The following is a 27,990-nucleotide window of genomic DNA, read 5'->3' as shown; positions in this document are numbered from 1 at the left end:
ATCTTAAAGTTTTTATTTGCATAAAAATATTTTTGCTCTAGAGGATTTATTTTATGAAAATATTAGCTTTAAAGTGAAATGAATAACAAGGTATACGATTATTGTGAGAAATGAAGTAATTAAAAATATGTTTTAGTTTATAACATTTCCACTTTTGATATTTTTTAAAAGTAATCATTGATCACTGATATTGTCTTATGAAAATTAAAAATTTATTTCCAAGAATTCTGTTTTTGGTGTTTATTTGCATTTTTATTGATTATTCAAAAAGCTTAAAATTAATTTAAAAAAATCGATTAGTTCAATAGAAATAAACGTTGAGATTATTAATCAAATGTTTTTCTGTGTTGTTTATGTGTCTCGTCATTAACCTCACTTGAAATATTTGACACAGTGTTGATAATGACTGATCCTTAAATTGCATGAATCAAATACTTATAACGAGCGAATATAATGATATCAATATTTGTTTACTTGCGTTGTTAGAAAGGATATATCTATAAATTTCTTTTTTTTTTAATCTCAATAATAGTTTAAATTCTTAAAGATATTTATTCATGTGGAATAATGGTTATATCTCATTGATTTTAGGAATGCTAACAATAGTAGCCAAAACAATCACAGCTGTGAAAGATAATTATTATATACTCATTATTCACAGTTAAGTCTTCAAATGTGAAATTATTCAAAAAGTATAAGAATTCAAGTTTTGACAATGGAGAAAGAAGCAGAAAATGATAAAAAATGTACATTGGATACTTTACTGGAGGATAAATCAAATGTAACTTGTAAGTTGGAAGTTATTTATAAAATAAAATTAGTTTATAATTTTATAGTAAATATTTTTATTTTATATGTCTATCTGAATAACTTTTCAGTTTTTATACTTCATAATATTTAACTAGAAAACTACATTAAAGTTTTGAGATACTTACTAGTAACCAAAGATATTTAGAAAATTCAATGCATGTAGGTGTTCATTTGAAAAATACGTTGATTGCGAGGTTACTGTTCATTTTAAATTATATACTGTAGAAAATAAAAATAAAAAAAACGACACTCTGCCTCAACCGCGACGGAAAGTGGATTTTATAGAATAGATTTAATGTAATAATTTTTTAAAAGTAAGAGTATTATAGGTCAAATCAAATAGCATGTCATTAGCTTTAGAGCGGTCACTTTTTCAAATAAAATATCTCTGAATCAAAAGTTATTAACAAATATAGTCACTCTCATTAAAAAAAAGAGTTAGAAAAAATTCAAAATGATTTGATATTTAATCATTTTGAATACTTTCTAATCTTTCAAATCCTTTTTAATACTATCTCTAATGGGCATTTAACATGTGAGATCATTTTTAATTCTTTTTTTTTTTTTTATAAGGGCACAGAAATGACGATATTTACATTTAAAAAATTTTAAATGGTCATTATTTCTAGAACAATTTTCCGATTTTATTCTTCGAACTCGTTCAAGATAATCATCTGATAAGTAAACATGTATAGTTTTTTTAAAATACGTTTATAATTATGGGCGCGATGGTAAACACAGCACCAGCGTTATGTTACATTTATATACATACATAAACTTTTCTACCACTGTTTTTTTTTGAGCCTTACTCAACTACTCAAATAATAATATGACGAAATTTCTATATGACCAATCCAATAAATAGATTTCTATTAAATCTACCTAATAATAAGGCCAACTTGCCATCAGAAATGAAAGTAGATTTTATATTTATTCCAATAATTTATTCTGACGTAAATGTCCATCAGTGTATTCAGAATAAAATTACAATCTCAGCGATTTCCTGCTCATTCCATACTTAGGGAAAGGTAGCCTAAAGCGGGTACCTTACCCAAAGTAGGTAGGTGCTGTTTTATTGTGACATTGAGTGCGAATGTCAAAGTATGCATTTGTAGTGATCATGGGAACACTCCTGAGTACTTGAAAGTTCTGATTGGGTGTTCGAATTTTGACAGAAAGTAACAAAATACAAAATAAAGAAATTGCTAAATTTGTTAAAATTACGAATGGAATGTGTCATCAGATGATTCGAACACTATTACACTTTTGATAATATTGATGAAACCATATTATTTTGGTAACATTTAACTCTAAAGGAGTTACGTGGTAACTCGATACAAGTTCGGACGGTTCCCTTTGTATTTTTAGTAGATTTCATAAAAATCTAACTATTGCAGTCGTCCTCATGGCGCAAATTTTAAAAAATTTAGTCATTTTTTGACTTAGTTTGTCGAGTTGAGTTAGTAAATGTATATAGTTCAAAAGTTTATATATGTATGTATTTATATATATTTATAATAATAATAATAATAATAATAATAATATATATATATATATATATATATATATATATATATATATATATATATATATATATATATATATATATATATATATATATATATATATATATATATAATTTATATATATAATTTATATATTATTATTATTATTATTATTATTATTATTATTATTATAAAAATGAGATCTACTTCCATTTCGGCTGCTGAATGGCCTTTTTGATTTTACAATTGTTTAGCAAAAAAAACGTGTACTGGGGCAAAGCGGATAGGGCAAAGTGGGTACCTACTTGCGCTGCTCTGATTCAATTCTATATTTATTTTGTTATCAAGTAATACGTAAGTATAAGAAAAAAACCAAAATACATTCTTGATTGAAAACTTATTAATTTCAATAGAAAAATGCTCATTTTGCTTAAAATTAATGAAACAAAAATAAGATCATTATTTGAATGATTGCAATGCCTAAAAATCTTTTTTTCATGTTAGCTAAATACTCAATTTTATTATCAAATTTAGTTTTATCATTAGATTCATCTATTTGTAGTGCTTATCCGCTTTGGGCTAAGGGGTAGAGCAAAGTGAGTTTTTAAACAGTTTTTATTTTTTATTGATAAAAAATTCTTAGGCCCAAACTAAGACAATATTCCTGTCTAATCATGTCTAATCATGTAAATAAAATCTAGTATTACGGAATTTATTTGTATGTAATTAATCATCAAAGTTTGTGAAAATCGAGAATTTTCGATTTTCAAAAATTCATAACTTAGAAACGATCAACTTTAGGAAAATTTTATAAGAGTAACTTCCCTATTGAAAAACTCCAATAAGATCCCATCAAAAGGGACAAAATCCACGTAGAAATCAATCAAATCTATGGGTTTCTAAGTGGCTTTTGTCGCTTTTGATGGGATCTTATCGGAAATTTTCAACAGGGTTACTTACGTCTTCAAATTACCCAATATATTAAAAAAAAAATGACCAACTCCCAAAAAATAATTTTTTAAACAATTGTTTAAACAGACGGTTACATACAATTGATGGCCTGGGATTTCGAAAAAATAACTGCCATATTCAGTTTTAGCCGGTCAAAAAAACACAAAAATAATTTCATTTTGTCTACCGACTTCAAAAGGTTACGAAAAGGTAATGTAGCGTCTAGACTATTAAAAATTCTTTATACGGCTTAAAAAACTGCACCGAATGCCGCCAACAGCGTGAAAATAAGTTTATTTATTCAAAAGTTATTGCGGTTTAAAAATTAAAAATATAGTGTTTTATCAAGCTTCTAATAGATTTCTGAACTTGGAAAGCTCAAAATGACTCACAAATTATATTTTTGAACGGTCGACCCGTTCAAAAGTTATTAGAGGTTTACATACGGCCACACACACACACACACACACACACACACACACACACACACACACACACACACACACACACACACACACACACACACACACACACACACACACACACACACACACACACACACACACACACACACACACACACACACACACACACACACACACACACATATATATATATATATATATATATATATATATATATATATATATATATATATATATATATATATATATATATATATATATATATATATATATATATATATATAGACGTATGAACACCATCGAGGGAATAGCCAGAGAAGCTTCCTAGGACCTCAAAACGTCGACATCTATTGAAAACTCGATTTTCGAAAAACGGACTAAAACAAATAACTTCCCAACTTTTTAAAATTTTCAATTTTTTTCGCGGGAATTTAAAAACAACAATTTAAAGTTTTTTATTAGATTCAATCATAACTTTCAATTTTATAACTTGTACAGAGATTCAGCTTAAATGGCATACTTGAGCTTAGAGAAACAATACGAATTTAAAGACGAGCTTAAGCTTATATATAGACATAAGTCTATATATGATTAGATCTGATTAGACCTGAGTTACCTTGGGCTATATATGATTGAACGTAAAGCTATGTACAGAACTATGTCTCATCAAATGTAAATTATAAACTTACATTTATTAATATATAATAATACATAATTAGATGCAGCATTTTTTAATTATATTTCGAGCCTCGTTCTTAAGATTACATAAGTAATCGACAATATATCACCATGTAGTTACTTTCGTTCACGCTAGATGTCACAACTTTTTGAGTTCCCGAAGGGAAAAAATCCCTTCCATCAGCTCTCCGCTGCGTCCCGCACTTCATATCTTTTCGTTGTGCGCTAGAGGAACGTCGTAAGAGAGTACTTAAGACGTATATCAACCTTTTTTTATATCATTTTAAAGAAAATTATTTTTTCAAAAAAGTGTTTGATTTATTTTAGTGGTATGTTTTATTAGACATTAAATATATCGAAGAGAAAAAACGATTCTATTGCCATAGAATTACGAAAGCAGATAAAATTGATGCAAGAGCAATTAGACGCTGTACAGCCGCTGGAAGAACCGTCAGAACCAGAGGTATCAGACACCGAGTCTGATACGTCACAAAAAGATGGGCAAGAGACTGATTTACTTGCTAATTTTCAAGGTAAAATATTTATATGTATAATATTAAATAAAAACTTGCACAAGACAAGTAATGTCTAGTACGACCTAGTCCCATAGAGTTTGCACGGGCGGCAAAACAAAATGGCGTTGATGGCTAACGAGCCTACACGAGAGGTAGGACGCTGTTGGACCTTACACCGGAGGAGCTTGTACGAGAGACAAGACATCTCAGAGTTATTTAGTAATGAATTTGCACGAGAGGCAAAGCATACTAAAAATTAATTAATTAATTAATTAAATAACAAAAAAATTAATTAATAATAATAAATAAAATTGACATTGTTTCATTTTTGCTTTAAGATGAAGAATCAGTCGAGGAAAAAGAAAACGATGATCAAAATAAAATTCGAGATCAAAAAACTGATCCAATACCACCGTCGCTAAACGCAGAGCAAGCGAGCTGTATCAAAACATTAAGCGAAGAGGTTCTCAAGGTCCTGAGCGAAGATCCACTAGCCTAAAAAGCAATTGATATAAAACTACACTCGTCATTATCAGCAAGATGGAAACATTGGACAGCTAATGGTGTACCAAAACAAGAAATGGTGCACCTAAACTCAATCTTGAGGTCTAACCTGGGTAAATCAGCGGTGAAACGGGATAAATTTATCACCGAAAATCAGAAATCAGTTGGTTCAGCGCTGTCTGCGGTAGGGTCAGCATTATCGATGTTACTCGAAGAAGATGAGAGCATTGATAAACTCGTTTTCGTAGAAAGACTGAGTGATGCGACTAAAATACTGTCAGATTTGCACTTCAGACTTTCTGAATCGAGAAAAGCTTTTATTCTTCCTGGCATGACCAAGCAGAGTAAAGATGTTATATCTACTACCAAGACGGACGAGTTCTTATTCGGAAAGAACCTATCAGATAAACTCAAGGAAGCCAGAGCCCTGGATAAATTAACCCAAAATATGAGGTACCAGCAATCCAAGGCAGGAAACCAAAACCCAAGGCAGCATTTAAATGGGAAAAGCCTGCCGGCGAAGAGGTCTTTCTCCAACCAGGCAGGCTTCTCGAGTCAGGCGAATCAGTCCGGACCTCGGCTTTTCTTCAAGTCGAAACAACAGTTCATGAATCCCAGGGTTCAGTCGCAAAAGATAAACAAGTACAAGAGCAAGAACAAATAAACGACGATGTAAGTTCGATAGCAGGTAGACTTAGATTTTTCTTATCCTCCTGGCAAAAGATTACCACAAATAAATTTATTTTAAATTGTATTAAAGAATATAAAATTGAAGTCGCGAGAAAAGTGGTTTAATATAATATCCCTAAGGTAATTATTCCAGAGCTAGAATTAGAAAGATATAAAGAAGCGGTCGAAAAATTATTACAAAAAGGTGCAATTGAAGAGTGTAAACTTGAACCAGACCAATTTATTTCATCTTTCTTTCTGGTACCGAAACCTGATGGCTCTTATCGTTTCATTTTAAATCTTAAGAAATTAAATGAGTTCATGGATCCGAAACATTTTAAATTAGAGGATCTGAGGACAGTGACTAGACTTGTATTTCCAAATTTCTTTATGGCTACATTAGACATTAAAGATGCTTATTATTTAATTCCAGTCCATGAATCAAGTAGAAAATTATTAAGATTTTATTTCATGAACAAACTATATCAATTTAAGTGCTTAGTCTTTGGTCTTTGTACCAGTCCTCATGTTTTTACAAAAGAATTAAAACCAGTTATGAAAACGTTAAGAGCTATAGGGTTTTCGTCAGTAATATACCTCGATGATATTATGTGTATTGAACAAAATTTTAACAAATATCAAATAAATATCTCAGAAACGATTAAATTTTCAAAATCTTTAGGGTTTTTAATAAATAAAAAAAAATGTAACTTGCTACCGAGCTATAGATGTAAGTTTTTAGGATTTATTATTGATTCAAACCAATATACTGTAGAACTCACTGAGGAAAAAAGAGAAAGGCTCGGAAAATTATTATCAGAATTTTGTCAAAAAGAAAATTTTTCAATTTTAGAGTTTTCCCAGCTAACAGGTAAACTGGTAGCAGCTTGTCCAGCATTAGATTATAGTTGGTTATATACAAAGATTATTGAAAGAGAAAAGCTTTTGGCCTTATCAAAAAACAATAATAATTATAATAGTATGATCAAAATACCTTCCACGGTCATTCCAGATTTACTATGGTGGAAAAATAGAGTAATAGATGGGAAAAGTTTCATAAAAACAGGAGACTTTAAATGAACAATTTTTACTGATGCATCTAATTCAGGCTGGGGGGCAACTGATAAGTCTAATAATAAAATTTACGGTTTTTGGAATCATAATCAGAAACATTGGCATATTAATTACAAAGAATTATATACAGTAAAGCTAGCTTTAGAATCTTTAGCAGACGGTATGAGGAACTGTCAAATTTTACTCAGAGTAGATAATACAACTGCCATCTCTTATATAAATAAAATGGGAGGAACTAAATTTCAGAAATATAATCTATTAGCAAGGTCTATCTGGCAATGGGCAGAAGAAAGAAAAATTTTCTTGTTTGCCTCATATATTGCCTCAAAAGATAATATAGAAGCAGACTCTCTATCCAGAATAAAAAATGAGGACACAGAGTGGGAATTGGCAAATTTTGCATTCAAAAAAATTATAGAAAATTTTGGGAATGTAGAGATAGATTTATTTGCATCTAGTCAGAATATAAAGTGCGAAAGGTTTTTTTCACGGTTTCCTTGTACTAACGCGGAAGAAATTGATGCGTTTATAGTTAACTGGATCAATTTAAATTTCTATGCCTTTCCACCTTTTTCTTTGATCCTTAGAGTTCTTGTAAAAATTAAGACTGATAAAGCTTCAGGAATTATAGTGGTATCAGACTGGCCTAATCAGCCATGGTACCCACTTTTTTATCCTTACTAGTTAGTAAGCAAATAAGATTTAAACCTGATTCTAAATTATTATAATCTTCTTGTAGAACGAAACAACATCCCAGGGCGAATCAATTGAGTTTAACTGCAGGCAGAGTGTCCGCGAGGCATATATAAGGAGAGGAGCTCCAGTGAAAACTGCGGACATTTTAATAGCTTCTCTGTCAGATAGCACTATGAAGCAATATGCTTCAAGATTAAAACAATGGCATCAATATTGCAAATTATCGGGTTCTGACTTTTTTAATCCAGAACAAAAAATAATGTTGAAGTTTTTAACTCAAAAGTTTAATGAGGGCGCTTCATATGGAACCCTCACTACATATAGGTCAGCAGTATCATTATTATCAAATGATAAAATTGGAGAAAGTCCAATGATAAGTCGCTTTTTAAAAGGTGTTTTTAAGATAAGACCTATAACACCAAAATATTACTTTGTCATTAGAAAAATTAACAAAAAAGACAATAATACTATTGACACTATGTACAGCTCACAGCGCTCAAATTTTGGCAAATATTAATATAAAAAATATTATTATAAGAGATAATGGCATTGAAATTAAGATTTTAAACTTAATTAAAACTTCTGGTCCAGGTCGCGATCAACCTACTCTTATTATACCAAAGTTTATAGAGAAACCTAAGCTATGTGTAGCATCAACCTGACTAGAATATATTAAGGGGTTATATCCACTTGTGATTTTCAAAAAATCGATTGTTTTTTCATTTTTTGAATGTACATATATTCAAGAATATTCTCTGAAAATTTCAAATCGATCCGACAATTAGTTTCAGAGATATGAACGTATTAGTAAGAACGTCTCCAAGCGTTCGAAAGTAGGCGGAGCACGAGCCGGAGTAGCAGCTGTTTCTGGTAGCTTCTATCCTTTTGTTCTCGATTTATATTGTGTTTGAGACATTAATATAATAATACAAAAGATCTACTTTATACCTGAAACTTATGTTGAGGAATTTTAGGTTAAAAATATGTGAACTCATCAGTTAGAAGTGATCTTTCACGTGGACAAGTTGTGTTTGTGCTCAGTTTATATATTTCTCAGTGTGTATAGTTTAATTAATTAAAGTCAAAAATGCCTCGTAAAATTAGCAGAAAAACTCGTAGAAATTCCAATGAAATTTTGTCTCGAAGAAAGAAACGGAAGAACGTTTTTAAGGGGCACACCTAGTGTAACGGCCTAAAAAAAACGTGATTTTTGGGAATTTTTATTAAAAAAAATACTTTATCAATTATTTTAAAATTTTAAGAATATATTTATACATGTTTTAAGAATACATAATGAAATTTTTGTAGAAAAAAATTAAATATTTTTTAAGTTATCGTCGATCTCTAACGGCGCGAAAAAAAAGGTCCTTCACTGCTGCAGTGATTCCGGCCTTCTCCGTGGATGAAATCTAAAAAAAAATATCTCGTTAAACTAGATAATATTGTCTGTACAATGACCTACGATAAAAAAAAAAATCAAAAATTGACAATATGGCGGCGTTTTAAAAAAATAGTCGAATTTTACCTAAAATTTTGGTCGTTTGTGGCCTGCGAAAATTCGATTTTTGATCAGATCAAAAAATCGATAGGTCATTGTACGGAGAACTATATATAGAACATGTAAAAAAATTCGATAGTGATCGGATCATTTGTTTTTGAGTAATCACTGCAGCAAATTCGGAAAATGCTGTTTCGAGAAAAACGCGTTTAAAGATAAAATGATCGTTTCCACTGTTATAAGTGGTTTAAAATCATATTTACAGCTAATCTGCTATTCCAGGGCCATATAATACACCTTCCTCTTCTTCGAAAAGGGCTTGTTCAGCTGAAGAAGCTTTTCTTCGAGATGATCGACCTTCTTTTGAAGAAGCCCTTTGGCGATAATCAGCGATTCGTATTCTCGTGTCGTCCTTAAGAGCCGCAAAATCTCTTGCTGCAGGTCCAACTATCACTCCCATTACATTGAATATCTTCAAAATTGACGAATAACCGTCATTAAATATTGCAGTTGCAAAATTATTTGACAATTCAATAGTTTTGAAGCCATTATGAAGATGCGTGGGTGAAAAGTGCCAAAGTAAACCGTTGTAGCTTTCATTGTTGTTTTGAGTATTGTTAATTTCTTATTAATGTTCTTTACACTTCGGCAACGTGTTCCCATTATTTTTTCACATGTAGATAGCATTCCAATTTAGCAACAGGAATATCATAAGGATTCAAATCTATAAGTCCTTTGTGGGTAGCGCTATCACCATCACCAATATAGCGGGTATATTTTACACCATATTTACTAATGGAACGACCAAACATGTCTTTTACACTATCCACTTCCATTTTTGAGGCAGATCCTTTATGATTGGCATCACATTCTTCATCGTGTAATGATAGCCATTCCTCATAATCTTCAGGTTCGCTATCTTTTTTTTTCTTCCAAAAACACAACTCTGACAATATGTAGATTTTACGCATGAATCAAGAATTTTCTTGCTGTATTTTCCTGCCAGCGTAACTACTCCAAAACGGGAAGTATGGCCACGTTTTTTCCAGGTACCATCGCCGCTAACAGTCAAATTTGTCTCCGAATTTTCTTTCTTTAATGTAAGCTCTTTTTCTTCATTTATAGCTTGCTGCATACTGAGCTTACAAACAGTTTCGGCTGCAATCTGTAAATTCGTAAAACATCCCGCAAAAGTTTGGTCGTAAAATTTGCATGCTAAATCCATTAATCCACAGAAAAGATTTATCCCATTTATTCCGATGCCCAATAGACGCATCACAGCAACAATACGTTTATTTATTTCAAATGCGTTATTAATCATTGGTCCAGAATTAATATACGAATTGCCACATTCACAAATAATAGCAATTTTGAACCCTAGGCCTCTTGAACTTGCTTGATTGAAAGTAACTTTTTTTTGACAGGTTTTACACACCACTAAATTACTAATTGCACTAAAAACTGATAAAAATTGCAAAATACAATATCCATGAGATGGGTCAATCACAACATTATTGTCATTATTTTGTAATAGCTTTTCTGCGGACGTTCTGGTATTCGCAGTAGATTGCTCAAATGTAAATCTATTTCCGGTAAACTTGCGTTTTTTCGCAATTGATCGATGCTTAGGAACATTGTGAGTTTCTTTTTTATTTGAATATGAAGATTGATCACTCATTTTCAAGAAAATAGCACGTGTAAAATTATGATGCGCTCGATACAACGATCACAATGAGACTAAATGTGTCTGGCTCCGAAAATAATTTACGTGGCAGTAAACGAAAAATTTCTAGAAATTTGTAGAAATTATTATAATGATATATTTTTGTATACCTGAGAGCCAACAATAGAAACTGGAATCGTGTTATAGGGGCTGGAAGAGACAGTAGACTCTGAACAATACTTCAGGTACGTCTCGCAGCTAATGACACTCTAGCTGCCGAGCGGCTGCTCTTTAAAATGTTATAACTCAAAAACTATTTGATATATCGATTTGAAATTTTAATATGTTATTTTTAAAGGTGTAATCTACCGAAATATGAAAAAAAAAAAAAAATCGACTTTTTCGAAATTTCACACTAGGTGTGCCCCTTAATCCGAAAATCGTGGAATATGATGAGAGCAGTTTCAACGCCTCAGCAAAAAAATTTAAAGCGCAAGAGGAAATATGTGTAACTCCCGATACGTCAGTTGAATATAGAATTTTAAATTTTATAACTGCGTTTACGGCTATTAGTGAATATGTATTGTGTAAAACTTGCCATGAGCCAGTAAAATTCGAAACAGCATCAGAACGTGGACTTGGTTTTAAAATTGTTATCTTATGTGATAAATGTAGTCCTCGTAGTATAAACTCTTGTAACTTTGTCAAACACTCGTATGAAATAAATCGACGCTTTATATTTGTGATGAGAACCCTTGGGTTAGGTTTGAAAGGTGCTACTCAATTTTGTGGGCTAATGGACATGCCAGCTTTTTTGCTCCAAACTTCATATGATATGATCGTTAAAAATATCCATGAATGTGTGTCAGTAGTTACAGATAAACTTTTAAAAAAAGCTTGTGTTGAGGAAATGGATGCCACGTCTGAACAGCAGGGTGATGAACATAAGAGTGATTTAACAGTCTCGGGAGATGGGACTTGGAAAAAAAGGGGATTTACTTCTCTATTTGGAGTTACATCTCTAATTGGATACTACAGTGGAAAAATAATTGATCTTTTAGTTAAAAGCTCTTACTGTAAGCAATGCGAGCCTTGGAAATCTCACAAGGATACTGCTGAATATCAGGAATGGCGGGCAGAGCATAAAGACGTATGCTCAGCTAACCACGATGGGTCATCAGGAATAATGGAAGTTGATGCTGTTATTACCATGTTCAAACGTTCATTGGAAAAGTATCAAGTTCGTTTTAGAAACTACATCGGTGATGGTGACTCTAAAACCTATTCGGGGATTTTGAAGGCTGCTCCTTATGGTGAGACAGAAGTAACGAAGAAAGAATGTATTGGGCATGTTCAAAAAAGAATGGGCAAACGGCTAAGAGACATAGTAAATAATACAGTAGAAGAAATGAAAGATAAGAATGGAAAAAAAAAAAAAAAGTTGGTGGCAAAGGTAAATTGACTGGGAAAGTTATTGATAAATTAACTGTTTACTATGGTTTAGCGATTAGAAGACACTGTGATTCTGTTGACAATATGTATAAAGCCATTTGGGCATCTTATTTCCATAACTGCTCTACAGATGAAAACCCTCAGCATGATAATTGTCCTATAGGAGAAAACTCGTGGTGTTCGTGGCAAAAAGCGTGAGCCTTGGGAACTTTGCCCAGCTATAAACATAATTATGAGGCCTTACCATCTGATGTTGCAACAGCTATTTTTTCAATTTACGAAGATCTAAGTAACAAAAAATTATTGGAACGATGCGTTGGTGGTTTTACCCAGAACAATAATGAAAGTTATAATCAGCTGATATGGAAAATAACTCCAAAATTATTCCAGCTGGCTCTAAAATTGTGGAAATAGCTGCAAACATTGCAGCCGGGGTCTTTAATGAAGGTAAAACATCTCTGCTTTATTATATGAGTGCTATGGGATTATCACTTGGACCCAATGCTCATTCCTACGTGAGTAAAGAGGACGCAGAGCGCATCTCAATTTCGGACGCAAGAGCGCAAGGGTCGACGCGCGAGGGAAGAATGGCTCGTAGACAACAACAGTTAAACATTTTGGAGGCAAACGATGAAGCAGAGGGTTCCTCTTATGGTGCTGGAATAGATGACACGATGTAAGTTGAAAAAAAAAAATTTTAATTTAGTGTAAATCGTTCCCGAAACTTTAAACGCGTTTATCTCAAAACCGTGTTTTCAGAGGCGGTGAACAAAATTTCTCCAAAACTGCTAAACCGATCGGTTTGAAATTTTCACACGACTTACTCAGATATATTTTTCAGGTAATGATCGAAGGAATAAGGTTTTGGACAATAATTTCGATTTTTTAAGCCACTTTTAAGTGAAAAATTTGCATGAAAAACTGAATTTTTTTTTTTGAACGGCCGCCATTTTGTCAAAAATCAAAATTTTGACTAGACCTTCGATCATTACCTGTACTTATTTATTACAAAACTAAATATTTTTGGTTTTTGGTTTTCAGATAATTTGGACCAGAGATATCTTGTTCACCGCCAAGTACCTTTTTTTGGAGGTCTCTCCGCAGATCATCTACAGGAGCTAGGGGATCCAATATTTTTTTAAATAAACCACTGATTGTTAAAATACATTAAATTCTGTTGAAGTACATTTTTTCCATTAATGTATAAAATAAAATGCCTCTTTGGAAAAAATTCACAAAAAAACGCGTTTTTTCTACCTCGCAAGTTGATATAACCCCTTAATGTAACTTCAAAAATTAGAGATAAGAAAGAAAAACTATTTTTAAGTATTAAAAAACCTCACAATGAAGTAGGTAGTTAAACGATAAGCAGATGGGTCAAGACAATACTTAAAGAAAGTGGGATTGATACCACAATCTTTTCTGCTCATTCTACTAGACACACTGCCACATCAACAGCCTTTTCAAAAGGAGTAGATTTAAGTATCATTATAATAACAGTAGGTTGGTCTAATAGTTCAAAAATGTTTGCAAAAGTTTATAACAGACCACTCTTGATAAATAATCAAGTTTTTGCTAAAGCTGTAATACATCAATATTTATTGAGTATTCTTAATTAATTATGTTTTTTACTTATAATTTACATGTTATTGTATCTTTTTCTTTTCTTTTTGCATATGTTCATATCACAAAATTAAAAAAAAAAAAAATTTCATATAAAAATAAAAATTGTTGTTTCTAAACAACTACATGGTGAACAACTACAGGACTGTGGCGGCACTGAATCCTCAGTCACGCCTCTACAGGCAGGAAGTTCAAACAAAGCGCCCACTACTGGCCAGAGGAAAGTACTAAAGCAAATCAGCTACCACAGCTATGGCGTAAAATAAATCTACATATAATATACCTTGTTTCTGGTGCAAGACATTATATACATGAATACCGGTGTAACTTTTTCTAAGTATTTGAATAAACGTAGTAATAATATTTAAATTGTTTTCACGTTATTAATAATAATAAGTAGAATAACCCCCTCAGAACATTCTACAGGACTCTGAAAGTTGTGACATCTAGCGTGAACGAAGGTAACTACATGATGATATATTGTCGATTACTTATGTAATCTCTTCGAACGAGGCTCTTCATATAATTACGATCGAACTTCGCCTGCCTTCGGCAGGCTCGTTTGATCATTTCATAATTATATACAATGATATGTAAACTGAGAGAACGATTTATTAACTATTAGAAATTTAATTTGTTTGAAGACAATTGTTTGATTCATTAAATTTTAATAAATATTTTCTAACATTCAATTTTGGATCCATTGTTAATTAATTATTTATTATTTCAACAGCACCTCCCTCCACTCTCTCTAACCCTAAGATAAGCTCTCTGCTCTGGACCGGTCCCAGGAACCGTGATAATAAACCTTGTGGGGCCCTTTAATTAATTTGGTTGTTGTTCATTTTTGTATTTTGTAGTTTATTTATAATTAATTAAGGAGTCAACTGTGCAGCCTAAATAGTATATTACACGCCGAGGGAAGTAAAGTAAGAAATGTCTCAGATCACATGTAATCGTTGATCTGAGGCTTTCTTACTTACTTCCTGAGGAGTATATGCTATTTTTTTGCTCGACGAAGGCAAAAAGTGGCAACTTCGTTTGGCATAGCGGGCAGAAAGTTGACGCTTTTTGCCCGTCGAGCAAAAAAAACTGTTACAACTTGATTTTCTGAAAGTTATTGCACTTCAAATGTTTTCGAAGAAGTGTTTTCATTGAATACAAACTGGACTTTTGAGCTTGAAGAGCTCAAAAACGTCGTAACAAGTGAAATTTATAGTGGTTATCATTCGAAATTAGTGAAAAATTGCAGAGAGGGCCTAGAGGGTTCATCGTTTTATTTATTTATTTTTTTTAAATCCTTAATAAAACCATTTCTCACTGAGATACAGCCCGTCAAAATTCTCTAAAAAATTTCGATTTTTTTTTGTTCCCTTAATTTTTTTTTTTCAAAGATCTGAAATTTTTTCTTGCTCACCAAGTCTACCGGTATAAATATTTTATTTACATCTTTTTATAAAAGAGTACTTTTATTGAAGTTAAGATCTATTTATCGTAAAGTAGTGTTTTTTTGTGCTGATCATTATTACTTTATTATGAAAAACTAAGTTATAAAATTTTTTTAACGATTATCATATTCACGATATAGATGCTGGTAATGAAGATCTATTTTTGTCCATCAAGGATAACATACTCAATAGTATATCTTCTGACACAGTTGAATGGCGCAGATCTTATAGTCGACCTGTCAAATCAGTGAGACTTAAAGTTTCTTTTGTACCGTTCTCTGCTGACAATTTGTTTTCATGTACTCATGAAAATTTAATGAAGCAACCAGTATTTCATGTTTATATAAATGAATGCGCGGTAAGTCGAATCAATTAGATCTTCAAGGAATAGTATTTTTAAATGTATTTCATTGTAGGATATGGACGCATATAAACTATCATTAAAAGATGATATTGACAGTTGGCTGAAAGTTTTAAATCAACATAATATTCAAGATTGGATGATTGTTCTTGTAGATACTTATGACAGTAAAAAAACTAGTAAAATCATACCCCGAACAACAGTTCTCGACAAAATTCGCAATGATTTTGCGATAAAACACGGTGATAGGTAAATATATGATCAACCAACAAATAATTATTTGTAATTCGTAATAAGTAATATTTTTCTTTATAGATGTTTGTCTGTTTTAAATCCAACAAAGTTTGAGTCACGTTCAGCTGAATCTTGGAGAGGATTTATATCGAGAATTCAGCATTTCCTACTAGTTGCTTATGATAGACAACTTATACATTTTCAAGAAATTATCAGAGAACGAAGAGAATGCCGAAATAAAAAAAACTGGAGTTTTTGTAAATACTTTATTCTTCAGGTTTAATTTGGTTGTTAATCATATAATTTTTAAAAAGTTAAAGAGTTTTCATGAATATTTATTTTTCATCTTCAAATAGGAAAAACTTGCTTTTATTTTGGAAATGTTAGGCATATACGATGAAGCTTTAGTGCAGTATGATGAACTTGACGCGTTATTTACTCAATTTATTCTCAACTGTGATGTTGGAGGTTAGTATTATGATTAATATGCACATTAACGAAAATTTATATGCATTCCAAATTGAAGTCAAATGTTATACTTAGAATTAGAACAATAACATTTTTTTTTATCAATTATATTATTTTATTGTCAGAACTTGAAAATTAAACAAATGATTGTGTTCTAATTTATCTGAAAATGGTATCGCTAAAAGTCTTCAAATTTAATCAGTTTTAATCCAGAGTCTGACGGAAAAAACAGTATTCATTTGTATTTACAATTATCATAACTATATTATTGAAGTAAATAATATAAAAGATTATAGAACGGTATAACTATTGAATACTTTGTTTAAAAAGTTTAATTTGCAATGCTTAAACATTTTTTTTGTGATATCAAAAACTATTGAGAACAGTTTTTGATTCATAACTGTATAATTTCATGGTAACTTACTATTAGTTCAGGTATAATAACAAATTTATTTATAGAAACTCCATCTTGGTTAGATACATTTAAAAATCCATTCTATGATTGGCGAGCGGTGAACTTGAAGAAAAGCTTGGATAATGTCTTACGAGAGTTGATTGCTAATGAAAAAGTTTCATTATTAGATTTCAGAAACTATTTATTCAGCAGACAATGTGCAATACTTCTTTTGCTTAAACAGCCATGGGAGGTTGGCATAAGAGTCTTTTTTTTTATTATTATTTTTTATCATTTGCGTTGAAATTAATTTTTCTTGAAAAATCGGCAGATTGCTCGACGCTGCTTATTGTTTATATATAATACTTTGAGTGAATTACGGATACTAGAAATTAGTTTACCAGATGGATCAGTGGAATGTTGGTCAATCCTTTGTGCATTAGAAATTTTAGATGTTTGTCAAACATTATTGATATCAGCAGATAACAGTCAACATCTTGATCTTTGCTCTCTATATACAGCTGATTTATGGGCTCTGGCAAGTAAAAAGGTAAATAAATTTAAATGACATTTCATTTGTAAAAATTTTTAAAGTATATAAATTTTCATAAGATTCTTATGATGTTTAGTTAGGTAAATTAGGAAAATTATGTGGTCTTATGCCTCATATTCCAAAGCCAACTAGTGAACAGCTTCATACGGTTATTTATCTTATAGCCGGATTAAATACATACATTGAAACTCAAGAGGAAGTTTTATATACCAACAAATTTAAGAGCGCATTGTCATCTAATGAGATTTTTACAAAACAATTTTTAGAGTATTCAGAATTAGCTATGGGAACTTACAAACATATAGGAAGAATCAGATCAGCCAGATATATCGGAAAAGAATTAGCACAATTTTACAGTAGCTTAGATGAAAATCAAACAGCTGTTACCTTTTTATTAGATGCTTTAAAAACATATACTGATGAAGGCTGGAATTTGTTAGCATTGAAAACTCAATTGAAACTAACTGAATATTATAAAAAAATGAATAATTCAAAAAAATACATAAAAATGTCTTGTCTAATTGCTTGTTCCAAAGTGTTGAACATAGCCACGCGAAAAACTTACTTGGAAGAAATGTTGACGCATACCAAAGTATTCCCAGTAGCTAAGCCATTATTTATTGAATTAGATCATTGTTTTGAGATACTAAAAATAAATGTGAATATCATTGATAAAGTTATAGAAAATTTTATTGTGAATGTGAATATTTCTTTAAAGTCACTATTTCCAACAACCATAAAAGACGTCCGTGCATCTATTTCTGTAGAAAAAATTCTTGAAATTAATGCTGATTCAAAATTAAAATGTCATTCGGAATCTCAAATAACTTTGTATGTATATAATTGAATTTTATCACTTAAATATATGGTTGTAAATTAAAAAAGAAAAAAAGCTCTTACATTTTTTTTACAGATTATCTGAATGGACTAAAAAAAGCTTGCAACAAGAGAACTCTCAGCTTGCTAAATTACAAGTTTATCCGTACATAGATTTTAGAGAAGATATGAGTATTGAATCTGTTGGTATAATAAATAAAAACGTAAAGCAACTTATTAACCAAACTGATAGAAAAAAAAGTGAAAAATTTAGTACATGTGTAGATGAAGTTGTAAACGAAGTACTTGACAAAAATAGATTTGAAATAGAATCTGGTGAGAACAACTTGAAGATTTCCATAGTTGATAATAAACCCGGAACTTACCGAATCAACCGATTATCACTAATTATTAATGAAAAATTAATATTTCAATCTGAACTTATTAAACCACAAGTACATTATAAAATTATGAAGACACAACCATCAATTTCAATTAATAGTCGAGATCTAGTTGCGGGTGTTGTTCAAAATACTGAGTTGATAATATCTAATGGTAGTGTAAAAATTCAAAAAGATACCAAAATAAAATTATGGACATCACGGGGCTTGATGATAAAACGTGCTAATAGTACGGAAAGTACATCCAATGAGACAGAAATTGTATTACCTGAGTATGAACCGTGGCAAATAATTAAAGTGCAGTTGCAGGTTTATTCTGAACTACCACCAAAAAAAGATTCGTCATTTATGGAACACAAAGTATTATATAAGTTCATATTTCTACATTTCATATTTTATGTTAATGATTATGTTAATAAAATTTGTTTCATAGATATATATTCAATCACCTTGGAGTGCTCAAGAAAGTATACTACTGAATTTTGAACCTCCTTTGATGTCGTCCTTAACTGTTCATACAATCAAAGAAAGAAAATTTCTACAGATCGTTGTTACAGGCCTTACAAAAAAACCTTTGCAACTGACCGATCCAGAATTGACGATAAACACTCCTTTAGTTATAAATTTTACGAGTCTTAATCCTATTTCAGGTCAAAAATTTGTTATCAGAAATGGAATCAAAGTGTCATATTTGTGGGAAATGAAATTGGGAAGAAATTATACCATAATAAATCCTTTAAAAATTGATTTTAATGTAAAATATTCTATGATTGATCATACAGATGACTTATGTGAAACCAATATTAATGACGATCCTCTTCAAATAAACAAACTTCTAAAATTAGAGAGGTCAAATAACACATATCGATGCTTCGAGATTTCGAATTATGTCGTAAGAAATTAAAAAATTTATTATTCCATGAAAATTCATACATCTTTTCATTATTAATTTACAATAGTATTTTTAGTCCATATTCACTGTAACATCGAAAGTAAAAGCTAATGGAAATGCTGGTGAATTTTGTCGTTCTGGGAGTATATGCCATCTTCACTTAAATATAACACGAATATTGCCTAAAGTTCATTTGAGTACTTTGCCTCAACTCATGTATGAGGTTTTGGATGATCAATCAATGTGGGCTATCTGCGGTCGTACGGCAGGGATTATAACACTTGATACTTGTGATGAACAGAACGTGACTCTAGATATTATGCCATTGAAAAATGGATACTTGCCTCTTCCCATAGTTCGGTTGTCTCGTTACATACCTGCTTTAGAAATAAGAAATGGTAAGTTTCATTATCTCAAATCTTGATTAAAATAAATGAATATATCCGCACGAAAAAAAAAAAAAAAATAGATGAAATAAATATAATTCATTGCTAACAAATAATCACGATATACCCAAGGAGCACGTGCTTGAGCAAGATTTCTGTTGCAGAGCCTTGTGCAAAACTCTTAGTTTTTAGCGTCTACATTAAAGTCTGTGCCTTGCAGAAGATCATGTCACAAGAAACTGAGTGGAGAATTGTGTATAACTTACTCATGTTATAATGGCTTGATGGTTTCTGACGCATTTTTAGCGCCAAAAACTTATAGCAGGTGCTAGCAATTTAAAACTGTTACAAGTATTTGCAACAAGACCCATGTCCGGGAAAAAATGATCAGACCTGACCATGCTTTTTCATGTATGATCAGGTCTGAAATTAAACATGACCATGCCTGTTCATGCATGATCATGTGTGAGGCGTTATATACATTCAGGCCTGATCATGTCTGATGTTAGATATGATCATGTCTGAAGTATTAAATACGTTCAGGTCTGATCGTACATGACCATGTCTGTTCATATCTGTTTATAACACCGGCACACAAAAAAAAAGTTGTCTGGACCCACTTACGGACATGTATTTTGACCCGCTCAATCCGAATTTAGAGTCCGTTTAGCCCGGTCACCCTCCAGTTTTGAGTAGAATGCAAATACCTCGAAAAAAACCAAAAAATTGTGAAAAACTGCAGTCACAGCGATGAAAAAATTTTTATGAACTTGGATCAAGTATGATTTTTATGTATTTCAATTTACTGAATCTAAATCTAAACGTTAATTAGTCCGTTGAGCCGTAAAAATTCGAAAAAATTGCGAAAAACCCCAATATTGCAATAAATCATGAAAAATCGAAATTATCGACATGAAAAAAATTTTTTGGATTTAGATTGAGTGTGATTTTCATGAATTTTGTTTCATTAAATTTGAATCTAAAATATGAGATACTATGGAGAATTCTCAACAGATCCTACTAAAATTTACTATACAAATTCCTTGCACAATTAGCTTGCATGAGCCTTCAAATGAGCGAAATCCATCGATTAGTTCAGAAATAGTAGCTCTTCAAAATGATCAAAATAGTAAAAATTACGTTTTCGGTGACTTTATTTATGTATATCTTTTGATAGAAAAAAGATAGCTCATTTTCGATGAGTTAATGTGAAAGTTTACAAAATTACCTCTAATGTGACATATATGACGTTAACTTTTTGCCAATTATTAGTTATTTTATTGAAGTTAAGAGTTCAATTAAACCATTTTCAGGCAATGAGTAGTACAACCTACTTGTGTATGTTAAAATAAATTTCATTTAATTTCCTATAATAGTTATTGAGACAAGATGATAATTTATTCTATGAAATCTACCTTCCATTTTGGGTGTGGCCGAATGGTGTTTTTTTTTTTTTTCCTATTATACTTATTCTCACAAAAACAGACATGGTTTTGTTTTTTTTTTAATTTTTAAATATACGTCCTCTGTAATTTGGTTATTCTTACCTGGTTTTTCATTCTCAAAATTATTATAATATATAAATTAATGGAGATATAATGAAAATACTCAAGAATTCCTTATTCTCCATTAGTTAAAGAACAAATTAAGCAGAAAAGTTCAGTTGTTACTAATTTATTTATTAAATTTATAGCAATTATTATGAAAAATCTTGTCATTAATTGTTAATTACTAAACATTTTTACCTTTTACAATTCTATCATATTTAGGTCTAGCAGGTTGAATATTGTAAGCGGCCTTCAGTAGTCTCGATATTAAGGGATTTTTTCCTATATCTTTGTCACATATTAATGATGAAGCAGATCAAATAGTATTTAAAGAACTGTACCTTACTCCATCATTAAATTTTGATGTTGAATAATCTAAGACTATTTTTTCATTTGGGTTAAAAACGTCAATATTTTCGTAACGATAGCCATAAAGGGTACCATGGCTTACTACTCCAATTTAGAACTACTAAAATCCCACAAGCCTGATCTGTTTGGATTTTTAACTTCCCGCTAAGAAAATTGAAAATTTTCAAAATTCGGGAAGTTATTGGTTTTAACACTTTTTTCAAAAATCAAGTTCACATCAGATCTTGACGTTTTAAGATCCTAGGAAGCTTCCCCGAATTTTTTCGCAATGATGTCCGCGCGCGCGCGCGCGCGCGCGCGTGTGTGTGTGTGTGTGTGTGTGTGTGTGTGTGTGTGTGTGTGTGTGTGTGTGTAACCCTCTTATAACCTATGGACGGCTTCACCGACTTTATCACAATTGGCACCATGCGAATGAGCTTGAATAAACTTAGATTTTGAATACATTTTGGACCGATTCGAACTGGTAGATTTGGAGAAATCTCAATAAAATTACAAAAAAAAATTAGAAATACGGTGGACCCTGAAGGCCATCCGTTCAACTTCCCGCTAATTCCATTCCTAGGTGTATAAAACTGCACTAATGATGGTTTTGAGCTCTTCGAGCTCAAAAATACAATTCATGTGTTATTTTGAGCTCTTCGAGCTTAAAAGTCTGATAGAAGTATCATAGAACAATATTCTTTAAATTTTCAAACCGCACTAACTTTTCAATAAATCAACCGATTTTTACGCGGTTGGCAGAATTTGACGCAATTTTTTTAGTTTCATGATGAATCTTCAAGTTTGAATTGATAAAACTAGGAAATTTGGAGTAATTCCAAAAAAACACTTTTTTGGTTATTTTTTGTTCATGATATTTCTTGAACGAATTGACCAATTGTGACCAGCTTGACGGCGATCGACGTATTTTTTTTCATGCTAATAGCTGATTAGTTTTTGAAATCGATCAGTGCAGCCGTTTAAAAGTTATTCCAAAAAATGTCGGAGTTATGTTAAAAAAACACTTGTTTTCAAATCTTTTATTGACGATATCTTTCGAACTAATCAACCGATTTCTACGTTTTTGGCGGCGATCGACGCGATTTTTTTAAGCTCTAAAAATTATTCTATATCATCAAAAACAATCCGAGAAGAAATAACGAAGTTATGTCAAAAAAACACTTTTTTCGATTTTCTTTCGTTCACGATATCTCTCAAACGAATCAACCGATTTTGACCGGATTAGCGACAATCGGCGTGGTTTTTCAATCTTAGGGGCGGATCAGTTTTTGAAGTTGATCGATAGAGCCGTTTAAAAGATATTTCAAAAAAACCACTTTCAAAAATGATTTTTTTCTTATTTTTTTGAGATTTTTCAAGATTTCTTAAAATCTATCGATCCGAATCGGTTTAAATTCTCAGGAAATCTAAGTTCGAGGTAACTCTTGAGAACACCGTTTAGTACGTTCCGATCGGTTCAGTCGTTCAAAAGTTATAAACGAGTTACATAGTCACACACACACACACACACACACACACACACACACACACACACACACACACACACACACACACACACACACACACACACACACACACATATATATATATATATATATATATATATATATATATATATATATATATATATATATATATATATATATATATATATATATATATATATATATATATATATATATATATATATATATATATATATATATATATATATATATATATATATATATATATATATATATATATATATATATATATTAGGGTGGGTCAAAAAAATCGAATAATTTATTTTTGATTTTATACTCTGAAAAATAGGTTCGTAGACACCTAAAAAGAATTCTCTCCAAGTATAAGCTCTTAATTATAACGGGAAGGTCCTCCGCTTTGCGGGTTTCTATTTTTTCGAATAATCAGATAAAAAAATTTATATCTCGCTTCCAACTGCTTGGAAAAATATTCCGTGGCATAGATTTTGTGAGAAATTGAATGCTTTACAAAAAGGTCTCTTATGACTTTTTCAAAAACTCAACCGATTAAAAGATATTCATAGTTGAAGTTTGGCTATTTTAAGGAAAATATTCGTTTTTATTATGAATTTTATAAGTCGATGAAAAAAATTATTTCGGATTGCGGAACTCATGATTTTGTAGGAAATTTACTGCTCTACAAAAATGGTCTCTTATGATTTTTTGATTAAGTGAAGCCGTTACGAGATATTCATCGTCAAACATTAACGAATATCAATATTTCCAGTTTTTGATCAATAATTCGATAAATTTTAATTTAAACTATGAGTTTCAGGAAAATTTACATAAATTTGAGTTTCGATCGATAAAGAAATGTTATAATAAGTTAGATAAAGAATTATTGGAATTATCATTGATTTTCCTTGGAGAAATGCCTCAAGAAAAGATTTCTTTCAAACGTCCTGGTACTGTTCATCATGCTAGATGGATGGCTAAGGCCATTTATAGTTTGAAAATGTATCTATTCAGAGATGAATTCAAACTCTCTCAGAAAGAATTGCATGGTCTTCGTCATTTCTGTATTTTTATAGTCACATTGTATTTAAAAGCTTGGTTTTCATCAACTTCTGCAACAACTGCTGCTTATCATGACTTGCAGTTTATGAAAAATTTATTGGAGTACAAACATATCAATCCTTTGATTTCTTCAGCTACGTGTGAAAAAATGATTTCGCACTTATGGTATTTGAGCGATGAACTTGCCATTTTATCACTGTTTGACGATGGCGTTCCATTAGAAGGAAAAAAAAGTATTGTTGAAGCTGTTAATACTCGTGAAGGTACAGATTCTAAAGCTAAAAGATTTGTAATTGCTAAAAAGATTTGAATTCATTGGCGCAGAGAACTCTGAGTGACTTTGTGTCTAAAAAGTCATTAAATCTTTTCAAAATCTTCGATCTACCGTATGACTTTCTTGATGTCGATGTTGAATTATGGCCTACTAATGAGAGTTATCTCGAAAATAAAGAATACTTTCAACAACTAAAAGTTGTCAATGATTCAGCAGAGCGAGCTGTTGCATTAGTCAGTGAATATAATCAATGCTTGACAAAAATGAAGAACAATTCCAGTACTTATTGCAAGTTGTCAAAGAACATCAAAAACATTCCCAAATTGTAATAAAAGAAATTATTTATAGTAATAGCGTACTGTTATGTTAAAAATATAGACAATTATATTGCAATTGATAATTCAATAAAAAATTTATCTATAAAAAGTTAAATACTGGTTGTTTCTTACTTGATTCAATACTTTTCATATTAAATTTGACAAAGAAATATGTCATTCACTTCAAATTAAACTAATCATTGGCTATATGTCGAAAAAAATGCTCTAATTTCTTGTTTTAATGCAATCAAACAAGCTCAAGACTGAAAACAATATTAAAAAAATTGTTGTTTATAACATTTCTTTATCGATCGAAACTCAAATTTATGTAAATTTTCCTGAAACTCATAGTTTAAATTAAAATTTATCGAATTATTGATCAAAAACTGGAAATATTGATATTCGTTAATGTTTGACGATGAATATCTCGTAACGGCTTCACTTAATCAAAAATCATAAGAGACCATTTTTGTAGAGCAGTAAATTTCCTACAAAATCATGAGTTCCGCAATCCGAAATAATTTTTTTCATCGACTTATAAAATTCATAATAAAAACGAATATTTTCCTTAAAATAGCCAAACTTCAACTATGAATATCTTTTAATCGGTTGAGTTTTTGAAAAAGTCATAAGAGACCTTTTTGTAAAGCATTCAATTTCTCACAAAATCTATGCTACGGAATATTTTTCCAAGCAGTTGGAAGCGAGATATAAATTTTTTTATCTGATTATTCGAAAAATAGAAACCCGCAAAGCGGAGGACCTTCCCGTTATAATTAAGAGCTTATACTTGAGAGAATTCTTTTTAGGTGTCTACGAACCTATTTTTCAGAGTATAAAGTCAAAAATAAATTATTCGATTTTTTTGACCCACCCTAATACACACACACACACACACACACACACACACACACACACACACACACACACACACACACACACACACACACACACACACACACACACACACACACACACACACACACACACACACACACACACACACACACACACACACACACACAGTGACAACATCGCGGGGGTAGTCAGGGAAGCTTCCTGTGACCTTCAAACGTCGAGATCTGATGAAAACTCGATTTTTGCAAAACGGGGTGAAAACAATAACTTCCCGATTTTTGAAAATCTGAGATTTTTAGCGGGAAGTTAAAAATTTTTCAAATGTGGTTTTTTTGGAAGATTTTTTAAACGGCTCTACCAATCGATTTAAAAAACTAATTGGCTCTTAACATTAAAAAAGCACGTCGATCGCCACCAGCCTAGTCAAAATCGGTTTATTCGTTCGAGAGTTATCGTTGTCGAAAGAAAACTGAAAAAAGTGTTTTTTTGGAATTACTTCGAAATTCCTTGTTCGATCAATTTAAATACAAAGATTATTTATGAGACTTTAAAATCTACGTTGAATGTCGCTAACCGCTCGAAGATTGTTTCATTCATTCAAAAGTTATTGTGGTTAAAAAATAAAAAAAAATAGTGTTTTATTAAACCTATAGCAGACTTTTGAGCTCGGAGAGCTCAAAATGACACGAACTAGTATATTACATACCTAGGTCAGTAAAATAAGAAAAGTCTCAGATCACATGTAATTGTTGGCTGAGGCGAAGCCGAGGTTGACAAACATGTGATCTGAGGCTTTCTTATTTACTGGCCAAGGTGTGGATACTATTTTTCTGCTCGACGTAGCCGGCATGTGGCAACTTTGTTTAGCGAAGCGGCCAGAAAATTATATTTTTGAGCTCGAGGAGCTGAAAAACGTAATAAGTGCAATTTTTAGCGGTTAAGTATGGAATTAGCAAGGAGTTGCAGGGATAGTCTTTAGGGTCAACCGTTTTCCTAATTTTTTTTTTTAAGTTTTTAGGATTAGAGAGAAGGGAGGAAAAAGAAAGAAATTTAAGTTACTCCAATTAATAGTAAATGAATCAATACATACTGCCTTGTCTCTTCCGTAACTCCTGCAATTCCATACGGGTCTCAATAAAACGTAACATACTCATTCTAAGGACGATTTCTGAGCTAAAGTTCTAAGATGAACCAAATCTGTCAATTAGTTTAGAAATGAGAGCAATTCAAAAATTTTAAAAATTCGCAAAAATTGTCACTTTTACCGTATTTCCGTGTAATAACAATTGAATACGATATCATATTAAATTCAATGTCATATTAAAAAGCTCATTTAATCAGTTTTAATTTGTATACTTATTTCGCAAAAAAACAGTAAAATTTCCGATTTTTGAGGATTTTGAAGAATTCAAATTGCTTTCATTTCTAAATTATTGAAATTGGAAAAATAAATGTTTTTTTGCGAAATAATTACTGAATGCGATAACTTGTAAGATTTTTGTAAATTGCTTCTGAGAGCTGATTAAATAAACTTTAATTTGCATACCTCACCATCAATCTAGGCCAATAATTACCTATTTTTTCAGAAAAATTTAATTAAATTTCTCCTTTATATTCGTTTTGATGTCATTGTTTGATTGTAACAGAAGTTGTATATTATTATCAATATTATTTGATAAAAAATATGTTTTTTTTTTTTTTTTTTTTTTTTTTTTTATTCGAGAAATCTTCTATTTCGGCTGCCGAATGGTCTTATTTATGATTTAAAACAAAATATCTTTTATTGCAGATGTGAACCAAAGTACTAGTCTCAAAACTGGCCCAAGATTGGAACCTTTTTGTCTAGGACAAATTTATAACGCAAGTAAAGCACAGCAAGTTCATGTTCTACCAGCTTATTCTACTTAATTTTATTTATTAAGTAGGAAATCTCTTCAATACATGTAACAATTATAAAATAAAATAAATAAAGGCTTTTGTAACTATTTATATATTTTTTTTTCTGAATCATAATTTTAATTACAAATTCCATTCAGTTTTTGTTTATCTGAAAATGCAATTTTATG

General features: G+C 31.0%; 3 protein-coding genes across 13 annotated transcripts; all 3 read left to right on the top strand.

Moving 5' to 3' along the window:
• The first annotated feature begins 30 nt into the window (after positions 1-30).
• On the top strand, positions 31-27,913 carry Sidl (SIDL trafficking protein particle complex subunit 10). 7 transcript variants are annotated; one of them, XM_074258241.1, is made up of 14 exons: positions 31-90; positions 592-788; positions 3,354-3,476; positions 15,652-15,869; positions 15,928-16,121; positions 16,188-16,383; positions 16,463-16,574; positions 17,034-17,221; positions 17,300-17,518; positions 17,598-18,352; positions 18,435-19,098; positions 19,172-19,630; positions 19,707-20,028; positions 27,714-27,913. In XM_074258241.1, exons 2-14 carry the CDS (start codon positions 716-718, stop codon positions 27,830-27,832), a joined length of 3,642 nt encoding a protein of 1,213 aa, XP_074114342.1. In that variant the 5' UTR covers positions 31-90; positions 592-715; the 3' UTR covers positions 27,833-27,913. The 7 variants fall into 7 exon arrangements, with proteins under 7 accessions (XP_074114342.1, XP_074114350.1, XP_074114332.1 ...); XM_074258249.1 differs by lacking the exon at positions 31-90 and adding an exon at positions 99-115; XM_074258231.1 differs by lacking the exon at positions 31-90 and adding an exon at positions 106-170.
• Positions 4,014-15,645, top strand: LOC141537359 (uncharacterized). Of its 5 annotated transcripts, XM_074258334.1 has the most exons (4): positions 4,014-4,902; positions 4,972-5,103; positions 5,223-6,060; positions 7,871-12,768. In XM_074258334.1, exons 2-3 carry the CDS (start codon positions 5,004-5,006, stop codon positions 5,381-5,383), a joined length of 261 nt encoding a protein of 86 aa, XP_074114435.1. In that variant the 5' UTR covers positions 4,014-4,902; positions 4,972-5,003; the 3' UTR covers positions 5,384-6,060; positions 7,871-12,768. The 5 variants fall into 5 exon arrangements, with proteins under 5 accessions (XP_074114435.1, XP_074114411.1, XP_074114421.1 ...); XM_074258310.1 differs by adding an exon at positions 14,207-15,645 and having other exon boundaries at positions 4,014-6,060; positions 7,871-8,151; XM_074258320.1 differs by lacking the exon at positions 4,972-5,103.
• On the top strand, positions 10,295-13,683 carry LOC141537378 (uncharacterized). Its single transcript, XM_074258346.1, has 2 exons — positions 10,295-13,116; positions 13,482-13,683. Exons 1-2 carry the CDS (start codon positions 12,803-12,805, stop codon positions 13,483-13,485), a joined length of 318 nt encoding a protein of 105 aa, XP_074114447.1. The 5' UTR covers positions 10,295-12,802; the 3' UTR covers positions 13,486-13,683.
• Positions 27,914-27,990: the final 77 nt, after the last annotated feature.

The sequence above is a fragment of the Cotesia typhae genome, unplaced genomic scaffold, assembly GCF_013202065.1.
Source record: "Cotesia typhae breed Kobodo isofemale line unplaced genomic scaffold, CoteBio_Ctyphae contig_127, whole genome shotgun sequence".
NCBI classification, from domain to species: Eukaryota; Metazoa; Arthropoda; class Insecta; order Hymenoptera; family Braconidae; genus Cotesia; species Cotesia typhae.
This window is presented reverse-complemented; position numbering and strand designations above follow the sequence as displayed.